Source organism: Sminthopsis crassicaudata, chromosome 3 (genome assembly GCF_048593235.1).
Source record: "Sminthopsis crassicaudata isolate SCR6 chromosome 3, ASM4859323v1, whole genome shotgun sequence".
In the NCBI taxonomy this organism is placed as follows: Eukaryota; Metazoa; Chordata; class Mammalia; order Dasyuromorphia; family Dasyuridae; genus Sminthopsis; species Sminthopsis crassicaudata.
In genome coordinates, this window is record NC_133619.1 from 124,032,645 (window position 1) to 124,047,269 (window position 14,625).

The following is a 14,625-nucleotide window of genomic DNA, read 5'->3' on the forward strand; positions in this document are numbered from 1 at the left end:
TCTCTCTTTTATGGTAGTATCAATAAAACTGGAAAGGTTTAAAATAGCTTTACAGATTTAAAAAAAAAATTCTACCTTAAATGATTTTAATTCCTTTTTGTCTTGGGCTGTATAGCTACATACATAATTTTTGTAAATTATCATGATTGTAGAATTGTAGAATATGTACAAAAATGATTTCACATACTTTGCCTTTCATGTTTATTATCTTTTTTCTTTTCTTCAGAAGCAGAAACTCACAGTGAATTTTATCCCGTGCCACCTCCTTACAGTGTAGCTACTACTCTTCCTACATATGATGAAGCTGAGAAGGCCAAAGCTGCTGCAATGGCAGCTGCTGCAGCAGAACCATCTCTGAGAGTAAGAAAAATAATTATCACCCTTTTTAGAAATGTTGTTTTTGTTTGCTTTTAGTCATTCTGTTTCTCCTGCCTGGAATAGAATTGCTCCTTCTTCTAGCTATCTTTAATGTTTGAATTCTTTTTTTTCCAGAGAATCTTCTTTTATTCTCTTTGGGGGCCATTTCTTCTGCTTGCTTCCCAGCACTTTTTCAGGACTTCTCCTTTGTGCTTATCACATTTTTTCTCATCTAATAGTTTTGATGTATTTTTCTTATTGATATTATACTTATATTTCCTATTTTAATGGGTATCTTTTATGATGAATTCATTTGACTTTGGATGACATTCAGGAAATAAACAAGAGCAATACATCCTTGTTTAGGTCTATATAAAGTTGAAGGGTAAATAACTCGTGCAATTTTAAGAATATAAACTGATTATGTCAAATATTTTAACATTATCATTATTAAAAAAATCACTTAAGTTCCTGTATGTGATGTATTTCTAGGTATTGTAAGAGGAGTTAGATACCAGTCCATCCCCTAGTAGTTTACCAGTTGGAAAGACCGCACATATGGGTGCCCATTTATAGAATATATAGAGATTTAAAATATTTAATTTAAGAAATATATTGATAGATTGTTAATAAGTTACATGTTATTGAAGAGAGTGATCTCAGAAGTTGTCTCCAAATCAATCATGGTGTTGAATAGCTTCAAAATCTATTAAAACTTAGTGTTTGGAGAAGGTTTAATTTTAGGAACTGTTTAAATACTTAGTGAACTGGAGTGAGTTTAGTAAGAGGTAGTAGCATGTTACAGTCATAAGGAGGTTTAAGGATTTGTGCTCAGAATGAGCACAGGGGGTTGACTGTTGCAAGAAAAGACAAATGAAATAAGACAGTCTAGGATGCTTTTGACATGATTTTTTAAGGACTTAAGACTTAGTAAAAGGAAAAATGTGTGATAGTTAAAGGAAGGATAAAATAACTTTGTCAGTAGCAGGAAGATAAGCTAAAGGCAAGCCATCTGACAAAAAGGAGGCCTCTCTAGGCAAGCGTGGACAAGTTTCTAGGGCTCTGGTAGAAAAGAAAAAACAGTGTAAATTTAGGTGGGAAAAAAAGTAGCATAGTTAGTTACCTAATTAGAGAGTAGATAGCTGTAGGCTAATGATGACTCAATGATCACTCTTAACATTCCTGACTTAGGGTATGATAGTATTGCCTTCTCTGATGGAAAGTTTGGCACAGGAAATCATTATCAAAGGTATATATAAAGTTAAATCTGTTGGTCTTTACATTCAAAATGAACGACAAGATAGACTATCCAAAATATAAAATGCGGTGAGCTGTTGAGGGAAAATTTGGGAAGGGGAAAGGTAACTCTGTTGTTCTTTTAATGGTGAAGTCTCATGAGTCCATCTAGAGATGGAAAAAAACAAAAAACAAAATAATTCCTATCTTTCAAGGTGCATAAGTTATATCAATAGAAGGAATTTCATATGAGAGAAGAAGAACATTAACAACTGGAGTGATCAGCAAAAGCTTAATGGAGGAGATAAGAATAGGACCATGAAAGCAAATAAGGATTTTGAGAGTGGAAGTAGAACATTCCAAGTATGAAAGTTCAGGAATAATCAATAATGCAGTTTGACTAAAATGTTTAATATATGAAAGGAAATAAGGTGAAATAAACTGGAAAGCTAAGTTAAATTAAGTTTGTGAAGGACCTTAAGTACTAGGCTGAGAAGTTTGTATTTTATCCTACAGACCAAAGGAGCTTCTAAGTGTTTTTGTATGAAATGGTGAGATTTCATCATTAAGATGATTATTTTTTTAAGTGTGTGGAGGTGGAATTGGAGAGGGGAGAGACTAAGAAATTATTTTGGCACCTATGTGGGAGAGGGAGAGATTAGAAGAGGACCAATTAGGAACTCAAACAATAATAGATCTTTGCCCAAATTACCTTTAGTTGCAGCAGTTTAGGGAATACAGAGATGGATTTAAAAAAAAAAAGTTTGTGGTATATCTATATATAAATTTGAAAAGCCTGAGTGTTCTAATAGATCCCGCAGGATTATAAAAATAAACTCTGAAATGATATCTTTCCCAAAATATAAATATGAAGCAGTATAGTAGAGTTGATCAAAGTGGTGGCTCTTGAGGGATCAGGGATTAAATCCTGTCTCTGATACATATTAACTGTATGAATGGGACTTTAAATCCTGTGAAAGAGGAAAACTTGTGTCATTGGGTAGAAGATGAATTTATAGATCTTGTTGAAAACATGAAGAACCTATTTTATATCATCTGAACTAATAGTCTGGCTAATGCATAACAATTGGAAAAGTTAATTCCAAGTTTGGAAAGCAATTTAGAAAGACATGTTCTTTCCCTGAAAGTCTTACTTGTTCTCTTTTACATTCCTGTATCCTGCTGTGTTAATAGATGGTGTCTCTTGATGTTGGGAATAATATGCAAGCAACAGATAGAGTTTATTATAATCATTTGAAAGCTTCTAAACCATCTTCTGTTATTTGATAATTGATACACCATTTAAGAGTTTACTATTGTGTTTTGTTTTTGTTTTTGTTTTTGTTTTTTTTAATTATCTGGTGATTTCTTAAGTACACACTGTACCTGATCCATTCACTCTTTAATGGAAACTATTCTTTATTAAGAGGTAGCGAGGTGGCTCAGTGGAGAGAGCACTGGTATTGGAGTCAGGAAGACTAAAGTTTACATATGACCTCAGACATTTAATAACTATGACGCTGGGCAAGTCAACTTTTGTATGCAATGATTCACTGAAAAAGGAAATGGCAAATCACTTTTAACATCTTTCTCAAGAAAGCCTCATGGACAGCATTGGCATACTGTGTTCTCCAGGGTCACAATGAGTCAAACATGACTGAATAACTTAACAATTCTTCATTAATTTTTTGATCTATAATAAATCTTGGGAGTAATTATAATTTTTTAAACAAGTTAAATTTTTAGAATGTAATATAAATTAATTTTAAAGGTAATATATTCCCATGATGCACAATAATTAACATAATGTCTTACTTTGAATATAAATTTTAAAATTTAGATTTTTGAGTTTTAGGTTATTGTAGTGAAAAGAAATGGCACTGTGTCAAATGTCAAAATGTCAAAATGTTGACAATGTTTAGTTCGTGTATTATGAGTGATTTTCACAATTTTTAGTTTTCAGCTCATATTTTTCTGTTTTATTGTCTTACATGCTTAGCACGGACAGTTTAGGGAATCTAGGAGTCTATTTGATGAAATATTCCTGCACTCACCAGAGGTATGGTATAGTTTTACATAGTTTAGACTTTGTGATAATTTTTTTTTCCTGATGTATTTTGTGTTTCAGTAATGGTGATCTAATCATAAAATATTCTTTTTAGAATTTTTGCATAATTTTGAATTGACATGTAACCTCAGAATTGCAAATTTTTATATAAAGTTGATCTTAATAGACAACTTTTGTTTTTTCTAGTTAAAAAATGACCATTTATAATTTAGTTAAAGTTACAGTAATAAAATGATTGCATAAATTCCTTGAGAATTTATTTATCATTATGTCCCCATCTCTACCTTGAAGGCCCCTGTCATCTTTTTCCCTTCCCAATCATAATAAATCATACATTGTGGATACTTTATAAGTATTAAATAAAAAAAGAACTCATAACTATGAAAGTAGGCTCTCCTTCTTTTCCTTTCTCGTTTATGCTGGAATGTAGGCAATTTATAAAAATAATGGTAATACAGATTATTGGATATTCTTCCAGTAAAAAATCCAGGGTTTATCTTTTATGTTCATTTAAAAAGACCAGGTTTTAAATTTTCAGCCCCAAATCAAAAAAATAACTTAGATGACTCAGATTCTTTACTATTCATTCATGTTATGGTTACAATGATACTAAGACTCAGGTTTTTTTGTAGACTAATGTATATGATAAAATGGATTCAATATAGTTAGACAAACCTCAAACAAAATTTTCATGTGAAAAATTAACCTGTTTTAAATACAAAAAATAAGATAAAGTATAAGATTTATACAGAAAAAGTCTTGCCACAAATAATTGCAAAGTAAAGTAAAATCTGTGATGTCATTTAATAGGCAATTTTATCTTGCTACAAAATTCCCCCTATTTAAAAATATTTGTGATTTTACTTATGTGATTACCATTTAGCAAAGTGATTTTCCTAAAGATGCAAGTCAGATCATGTCCCCTTCAGCTTCAGTAAACTCCAGTGTCTCCTTGTGACTTCCAGGATCAAATATAATGTTATGGCTTTTAAAACCCTTTATAACTTACTCTTCTTGTTTTCTAGGCTTCTTATGTCTTAAAGTCTTCTTTTATTTCCCTTCTTATATATATAGATTTCCCCATTTTCTCTTTCTTTTTTTCTCCTCCTACTTCCCTCCTGTTTGATTCAGTGATGGCCTCCTTGCAGTTTATATATAAAGGCCCTCCATCTCTTCACTTTGGACTTTTTCTCTGGCTATTTCCTATATCTAGAATTCTCTCCCTTCCCATCCTTGGCTTCTTCAAATCCTAAATAAAAGCCTGTGTTCTATAAGGAAAACCTTTCTTGATTCCTCTCAATACCAGGTCCTTTCCTGTGTTGGTTATTTTATATATTCACCTTGTACATAGCTTGTTTATACATAGCTGTTGTATGTTATCATCTTCATTCTATTGTAAACTCATTGAGCCAGGGCTTAGTATAGTGCCTGATATATAGTAGACATTTAATAAATGTTTATTTACTAACTGACTTCTTATCCTCACAAATTTTAAGAGGCTATATAAATATCAGCTATTTATTATTGTTGTTGTTGTCATAACTGAACCATGACACCATGTAAAATTGTATTAGTGGTGTGAATTCTGCTAGAGTTTATAGCTGACTTAAACTTTCCTATCTGTTCCCCATCTTCTATTCCTTGATTCTGATTTCTGATCTCCATCTTATTAGGATTACAAAATTTAGAACTGGTAGAGATGTTAGAAATTTTCCAGACTGGCCCTTTTTTTTTTTTTTTTTTTTGAAAAGAAGAAATTAAAAGGCCAGAGAGGTTAATTTCATTTAACAGGTAATGTTATCTAACCACAGAATTCACTCCATATTTGAAAATATTTGTGCTAAGGTGCAAATCTATTTATGTCCCCCTCTGCTGCAGTAAACTCCAGTGCCTCCTTATCATCTCTAGAATCAAATGTAATATGGCTTTCAAAGCCCTTTTTAATTTACACAGATAGCAAATATCAGAGCTAGGTATCATACTCTATTACTCCAGTTCCATATACAGTATTCTTTTTCATTGCTGCATCTTCAAGTTTACGTCCAGAAAAAGCAGATTACCTGATTTGAGAGCATTTAAAGTATGAAATAAAGATATGTTAGGAAGCCTCTCAGTCATTAGCTGCCTTATCATAATGAATATGACTAGCATCTCCTAGTGTCCAGAGAACATACAGAAAAAGTACAAAGCATTTTGTATGGCAATTTCTGACTTCAGACTTTTGTACAGTTTTCCAGAGAAAACGACTATCTGAGATTGGGTTTGACTGCCCTTTAGTCTAGCTTTGTACACAACCGCTCATTCTTTTATCAAAAATATTGTTTATAATAGGCAGATTTTTTTTAGAAAGTTGATTTTTTCTTGAGTTTGTATATACCTTTGGGTTGGGTAGGTTTTAAATAAAACATTTAAAAATTATTTGAAATAAAAATGAATATAAATGTGAACAAAAGTTTTAACATTCTATTTTTCACCTCTTTCAAGCTTTATGATTCAGGATTAAAGTAAATTTTTTAACTTCCCATCCTCCTAACATTCAGGCTGTGATCAACATTTCTTCTGCCACTCCATATTCCTCTTCCCTTTTTAAAAAGCCAGAAGCCTACTTTAGCTCAAAGCTTATTTTGGCTAGAAATTGCGACTTAATATAGAGAGAAGGCACCCAGATTTTTTTTTTTCAGTGGCATCTTCTGACTTGCCACAGGTTTTTTGTGCTTTAGTATGGTAAAGTATAAGCAAGCTATATCTCAAATGCCTCTGCAGTTTTTGTCCATACATAGTTGAAAGTAGGTAAAAGTGAAACACACCAAAGTACTCCAAAATATGTTTCAACCCCCTTTTTTCCATATTGTTTTTTTACTGCTAGGTAGTGACACCCTCAACCATTTCCCCTTTGCCCCTCCCCCCAAAAACAAAAAAAAACAAAAACCCTTCAAATCAACCATTGAAAACAAAACTCAAATGAACCAATCTTCTATCATTAGGTTAAAAAGAATTCACTGTTAAAAAAAATGCAATTGACACTGACTCTATCACTTGGGGATCCAGTCAACTGAGGTATGACATTTCATGAGTAGAATTTCAAAAAGGCATGATCAGATTGGACAGTATGAAACTTTAGCTATAAAGATAGGTATATTATATGATGCATATCTATTCATAGTTGGGTGTACATTTCTCTCATCCTTTCTTTGATAGTAATTCTTACCTTCTTTTGAAGTACTGATTAAAACAGGCCATATATTCCCCATTTCCTTTTCTTTCTTGAATAGGAAGCCTCAGAATTTCAGATAAATGACCATCTGGTCCAATCTATGCCTGATAAAGGACCCCTCCCCCCAACTCCAATCACTTTTCTAACAGTCATCTAGCTTTTTTCTTAAAAAGCAATTGTGAGAATCCATTATTATTATTTTTAGATTGTTCTTGTTCTTCCTTAGCCTAAAATTTGTTGACATCTTTTCAGTTTTCACTGTTTTTCCTGGTTGTACCTCTAGTGTCAAAGAGCACACATTTTATAAAAACTTTTTATTTTTATTGATAGCTTTTATTTTTACATCAGCTTCATTTCTCAGGATATCCCTTTTCCATGACTTACCCAGTGAACCATTCCTTGTGACAAATTTTTATTTTGTTTTTGCTGAGGCAATTGGTGCTAAGTAATTTGCTCAGTGTCATACAACTAGGAAGTGTTAAGTGTCTGAGACCATATTTGAAATTAGGTCCTCCTGACTTCAGGGCTGGTGCTCCATCTACTGTACCACCCTAGCTGCCCCATTATGACAAATTTTTAAAAAGCATCTCATCAAAACCAACCACAGCATATTTCATAGTCATATATAGTCTCCTGTCTCTGAGTGGTCCATTTTTAAGGTCTTCCTTGTGGTTGATCTTGCTCATTATTATTTCACCATCTTCAATTTTGTGATGATATTGTTTGTCATTTACATTGTTGTGAGCATTTCTCTAGTTCCCTAATTATTGTCTCTCTAATCTTCCCTTACTAAAGCAGAGGTTTTACTATGTTCCTCTTCTGCTTAGTAAATTCTAATGATTCTTTTTTTATCTCTAGGACTAAAAATAAACATCTGTTTGGTATTTAAATATTTTCATAACCTAGCTCCACCCTGCCTTTCCAGGGTGTCATCCTTTCTTTCATATGTCATCCTCATTGATGAAGCTGGCTTTCTTGTTCCTCAGTACAGCATTCTGTGTCCCATCTCCATGCCTTTGCACCATCTGTCCCCCATTCCTAAAATACATTCTTTTTTATCTCCTGCTTCTTAAAATTACTACTTTTCGTCAAAATTTAGCTCAGTGCTGTCTCCTACAATGTTGATTATCCCCTCAGATATTGGTTTTAATTTAATTCAAATATGCTTATGTATTTATATATATATATGTATATATATATATATATATATATACATATATATATATATATATTTTTAGATTGGTTCATAAAGGCGAGGACTGTTTTAGTTAGGTATTTATATCTTTACTTTGTAGCACATAATAGGTGTTCAACAAGTGCTTATTGTTGAGTTCTGATTACCTCATTTCATATCAATTCACATGTCTTTTCATACTTCTTTGACTTATTTTGTATTCACTGTTTCTTATAGCAGTGGTATTCTACCAGCTTATATGTGCCATGATTTTTTTTTTAAAACAAAAAAGATAGTGAATGTTTTGGTGTATATAGCACTTTTCTTTAAAGCAGAAGAATTCTAATTTTCCTTCTTTGTGATTCTTCAGATTCTTGGATACTTCAGATACTTGAACATAGCTGATGTTCTTCCTAAGTTTGCTCTTCAGAATAAACATCCCCAGCTCCCTTGTAAGGCCCTTTACTATCCCGGTTACCCTTCTCTGTATATTTTCTAGTTCATCAATTCTTGTGGCTTTTTTTTAATTTCAGTAGTATTTTGTTTTTTCAAATACATGTAAAGATAGTTTTCAACATTCATTTTTGCAAGACTTTGTGATCCAAATTTTTCTCTCTCTTTCCCCAAAACAGCAAATAATCTGACATAGGTTAAATATGTACAATTCTTTTAAACATATTTCCATATTTGTCATGTTTGTGCAAGAAAAATCAAACCAAAGAAGGGGGAAAAAAAACAAACATGAGAGAGAAACAAGCAAACAAACAAACAAAAAAGGTGAATATATTATGTTTTGATTCATATTCAGTCTCCATTTTATCTGTCTGGACACTGATGGCATTTTATAGCATTTTCTCTCCCAAGTCTATTGGAATTGCCTTGAATCATGTCCTGTTGAAAAGAACCAAGTTGATCACATAGTCTTATTGTTACCAGGTGTAATGTTCTCTTGGTTCATTTCATGTAAGGCTTTCCTGACTTATCTGAAATCAGCTTGCTTTATCACTTTTTATAGAACAATAGTATTCTAATACATTCATATACCATAACTTATTCAGCCATTCCTTAAATGATAAGCCTCCACTTAATTTCTAATTCCTTGTGACTTCAGAATGGGCTGCTGAAAACATTTTTACACATGGGTCTTTTTCTGACTTTTATGATCTTTTTTGGGATATAGATTCAGCAGTGACACTCCAGTTCAGGGATTCTTAACCTGTCTGAGATTCATTGCATTAAAAAAATTTTTTTTTAATAATTAGATTTTGTATAATTGGTTTCTTTTGTAATTCTATGCATTAAAGACATTATTCTGAGGAATCCATGAAAAGGTTCTGAGGGGTTCCAAGAAAGTTTCACTAGACTGCTAAATGGATCCATGATATAAAACAGGTTAAGAACTCTGCTCTGGCTTATTAAATTCTTTCCTAAAAAGTGGTTTTAGAATTAAATACAGTAATATTGCTTTTGTCTGACTGGAATAGAATATGCAGGTCATATGACCAGGGAGGTCCTAGAACCAGTTGAACCAAACCTAATTGTTACATTTTTAATATTAGACATTTATACTTTGGAAACTGGCAAATGCTAAAAATCCGGACTCGAGAGATGTTTTATTTAATCTAAACTTAAGTAAATGATGGAGGAAATGTTAATAATATAGATTAAACTTAAAAGTATGTCATTGGCACATTGTTTTTACAATGAAGAGGCAGTTGTTAAACATTTATCAATACCCTCCTGCTTATATCCTTCTAATTGTGGAATTCTGTCTTTTAATGTGAATAAAAGTGAATTAATGGACTGATAACACATTATTGACTCATATTGAGCTTGCATTATAATAAAATCACTATATGTTTTTCATATAAACCAGAAGTATGCTTCCTCCATTTCTTACCTGTGAAGTTAATTAAAAAAAAAAAAAAATCAAGTGTGTAAAAGTTAAAGTTTAACATAAATGGATTAAATCTTGTTAGAAACATTCTAATATTTACTTTGTCAGGAATTTTTTTAAATTTTAGTGTCAATTAACTGTAAGATCTAACAAATAAATCTCTACTAGTTTTGATTCATTTTAATATTTGATAAGAAAAACATTGTCGCCAGAATGTTGGAGATAAAAGCTCTACTTTGCTCTGGTTTTTCTTTGAATTTTATTATAAAGATAAGTAAGGAGACTACAATAGAGTTCCTAGATGCTCTCATGGAGTTCAAATAACCTGACTTCCCCAATTCCTGAAAAACCTGGCAGCAGTGATTGCTAAGTCTCCTATATTTGAAAGATAGTGGTGAAATTTAGAAGTATCAAAAGGCCAAAAAATAGTAACTGTCCCAATTTTCAAAAAAGACAAAAAGAAATGGAATCTTACAATTGAGTCTGACATTGATTCCCAGCAAAATTCTAGAATTTCTCATCAAAAGGATGGTTAATGATCATGGTGATTGAGGACTATTTCAACCATTTGACCTAACAGGGCAGGACTAGAAAGGGTATAATTACAGTGAATCAAATTTATATTTAACATAAAGAAAACCTAATAGAGCTATTAAAAAAATGGAACAGACAATTTCAGAAAGTAATGATTTTTTTCTTCATTCAAAGTCAGCTATTGGAGAACAGACAACCCACTTGTCAGACCTTGATTTTGTTAAAGACACTCTTGTTTATATTATGGGCTGGACTAGTTGACCTTTAAGGTCTCTCTTTCAACATTATGATTATATAAATCTTTCATTTATAGTTTTGCTTGGGCATATATATTCTTAACTTTCAAAAATATTTCCAAAACAAATTCTGGAACTCAGCCTCTTCACATGTTGTTAACTAGTTGCTTTGTAAACTTATAGTGAGTAGGGGTCATAAAACAAACAACCCCCCAATCCCTCCTCTTTCCACAAAATACCTCTTTATCTAAACTAAAACCATGTGCCATAAAATAAATATTAACTATTCAACCAATGTATATTGAATATGTGCCCAACATTTTGCTAGGCAAAATTCCCTAACAAATACAGAAATTGTATAAGGCATACTCCTAACTTGAAAAAAGTTTTAAGAATGATTAATATAGGATCATATTTGACAGACCATGATTTCATCTATACGGATACTTTTTCTATTATTTCAGATGATATCCTAGTCACAAGTTCTTATCCTTTCCAAATATTGTCTCATATAAATCTCCTTCAGGCCATTCTTTTAGAGGGTCTTCCTAGGTCACTTGATTTTATATGATTACAGCAAACCTCTTAGGTTTATATATTAGAAATATTATTTTTCCAGTTTTATATTTGGGGAGACTAACACTTAAGTGTTTTGGCAATAATACTATTATGAATATGAGGTACAGGATTCAAACAGGCCCAGTACTCTATATGATATGTCCAACTGACTTAACGACTGAGATTTCTTATCAGCTTTTAGTATTTACCCCTCTATCAAATATCTTAAAAATTGTTTCTTTGGAACCCTCATAATCATGTTTTCTGTGGTACATATCATCTCTGTTTATATTTGGACTAGTTAGCTACTTGCCTATGAATTATAGGATTAAGACTTAAAATATGGCAATTCTGCTGTCACTAATGAAAAGAAGAATTCTAGAAACATCCACAGGGTTAGTCCATGTTTCATCTGTTTGTTGTCCTTCCAGTCTCAAACGGCCTTTAGGATGATCTGCTCAGATGGTCTCTTGGGACCTTTTGTTTGTAAGTTTGTTTTTGCTTCTTGTTGCTGTTTTATGAGGTCATATGGTTCATATTCTTCCAGCATCTTGTTCTGTTGGATTTTATACTGATATTTCCTTTGGCTTAGTTTGCTAGTTTCAAGGTTTTTTGATTATCCTTGTTATGATAGTTTTTTTTATATCATTTATACTTCTTTAGAAACTAGTGATAATATATTGGTGCCTATTCTTCTATATATTTCTCATTTTTCTTCATCTATAGCTTTTAAAAACAGGTAGGTTTTAGTTTCTTTAATTTTTTGACATCTAATCTCATTTTTATTAAAGTTTTTCTGTGTTGATTTTTATCTTTGTTCTAGAAAGTCAATGATATGACCATTAATAGTTTATTAAGAAACAACATCATATCGTTAACTCATCAAATCATTAACATATTAAAATACAATCAATTTCCTTATATGGTATCATTTGGTGTTTACCATAACAAACATAGAGGAAGCAATTAGTAAATAACATAAGAGAAATCAATTGTTAAATTATGTTTATAGATACAATAAGTATTGTAAATTATAGGACATGATGCAATTGTTGAGATTAAGGGAAAGTTGGCAAAAGCTTCAAAGATTCTTAAATGCTTAAACTGGTGTTGGAATTAAAGGATTTAAATTTATGAGACAGAGAAGGTAAAACATGGGTAAAATCAAATTTAAAAAAATTAACTAAATATATACTATATATAGTGACCCCGGGGCAGGTACAACATTTTGATAATGCTTGTTGCACTGAGGAAGTTGAGAGAACAAATTATGCCTATAGCTACTGAAGTATTGTACATAAGTAATTTGCATTTGCTATATAATTTATTGCTTAAAATTTTGTCAAGTGGTTAGTATAAATGGTTAGCATAAATATTCTTTTAAGAGGAATCAAAAAACTGAGGCTTAGAGAGGTTATAATTTATCTTATGCAGATTTAAATTATGGGGTATCTGGATAGCTAACTAGAGTATCCTGTTAAAGCAGAATAGTATAGAATATTATTTAGTGGTATACTAATGAATCTTAAATAAATTGTTCTTTCCACTTGTACATGAGTAAAAAGTGTTTCTGCACAATTGTTTTAAAACCCATGCTAAGCAAAAGAGATCCTGAGGAATGACTTTTTTGAGGAATGGAATTATTTGGGAAATAAATTCCAGACTCAGTACTAACCCTATGCTACTGTCAGTATTTATGTTGATTTTTTTCCCCTTAAGCTATCTAAAAAACTTTTTTTATCCTGTTTGATGCCATATTGACAATCCTTTTTAACAATACGATAAATAGGCACTTATTTCTTCAGTCACTTAGTAATGCTATAGACTTTTGAAAATAAGTGCTTTTAAAAGATATTTCACTAATGATGTAACATTCTAAATTAGTTGTTTTTTTACTTATTTCTTACACACACACACACACACACACACACACACACACACACACACACTCTCTCTATATATATATTTATGCAATAAAGTCTATGCATATAGACCCCATTATGTAAGAATTGTAGTTTGTGAAGGGTCTTGGAAATTTCAGATTTCTAAGATGGCCATTGCCAACATCTTTGAGATAGGCCACAGAGACAAAGTATATTGGAATGACACATTTCTTGTGGCAAATATAACACTTAGTTTTTAAATTGATGATTTAAATTGTCGTGGATCAATTATGGGTCCTGTTTTGAACATTAGGAAAACCATTATGAATATACTTTTTAGCACTGTTATGATATTATTCAAGGTAATTATGAATAATGTCTCTATTGTTGGGTTTGATCATTATAGAAGATGCAGTCTTTATCTCTCTCCATTTAACCTGATAGCCTTAATATTTTATAACTTCACACATAATTCCTTCTGTATCAAATAGGTATATAAGTAAGTTTTAAAATTTTATCTTTAGATTTATGTAGATTGTCTGTCTGTGAGCCACTTGGCTCTAATCAAATAGACAATAGTTCTTTATTGTTAAATTTTAAAAATTGAAACTAAAGGCATAAATAATTTCATAATTATTATGCAGGTTGAAAGATTTTTGACTTTTTGGTTTGAGTAATGTTAAAAATCAATTAAGTGAAACTGTTGTAAAATGACAGTCAAGAACACAAGGTTTTTAAAATCACATGATTAAAAACTCGAAGTGAATTGAAATTTGACATAATATATACCCCTAAAGTTTAAGTGTTTTAACTATTAAAAAATTCATGATTTTTTTTGTATTCTGATTTTATATATTAGGATCATTATATATTTTATTTAAATAATACATTATTAAAATTTAAAATTTTGTCAGCTATAAAATTTCGTTTAACTTGAACATTGTAGTTAATTTTTCAAATGGTTTTATATTTTGCTATTTTAGAATTTAATTTCATGAAGTTTAAAATGTGGAAATTATAACTTCATTAGTAAAATCCTTTAAGTTCATAGCAAATGAACTAATAATAAAGCAAAAAAACTAATGGAAGCTTCAGTTATATTTGATTCCATTGTTACCATTACATTTAAAATTTGTTATGATTGTAATGGGAAATAATAACTTTACATGCCATATGTATGTATATATATACAGGAAGAAGAGTTTCCTCCAAGAGATGACTTCAGTGATGCAGATCAGCTTAGAGTGGGTAATGATGGTATCTTCATGCTGGCATTCTTCAGTAAGTAATTTTTCATTTTGAAACAGCTTTTGTAGAAATATACCAAAATAGTAATTATAAACTATTTGATTTCAAAAGAACATAATAGAGAAGAATAAGTTTTTTGTTTGGGTTAGGAGCTTTAAAAAACAAAAAGTCAATTATAAAAATTCCATATGTATTGACTTATATACTAACTTTCTCTTCT

General features: G+C 31.1%; 1 protein-coding gene across 1 annotated transcript in view; it reads left to right on the forward strand.

Moving 5' to 3' along the window:
- NDFIP2 (Nedd4 family interacting protein 2) overlaps window positions 1-14,625 on the forward strand; it is a 101,505-nt gene that overhangs the window by 60,966 nt on the left and 25,914 nt on the right. Inside the window, exons 3-4 of the mRNA XM_074299335.1 lie at window positions 227-360; window positions 14,351-14,438. Of these exons, the coding sequence (XP_074155436.1) occupies window positions 227-360; window positions 14,351-14,438 (222 nt within the window). The remainder of the gene's footprint in view (window positions 1-226; window positions 361-14,350; window positions 14,439-14,625) is intronic.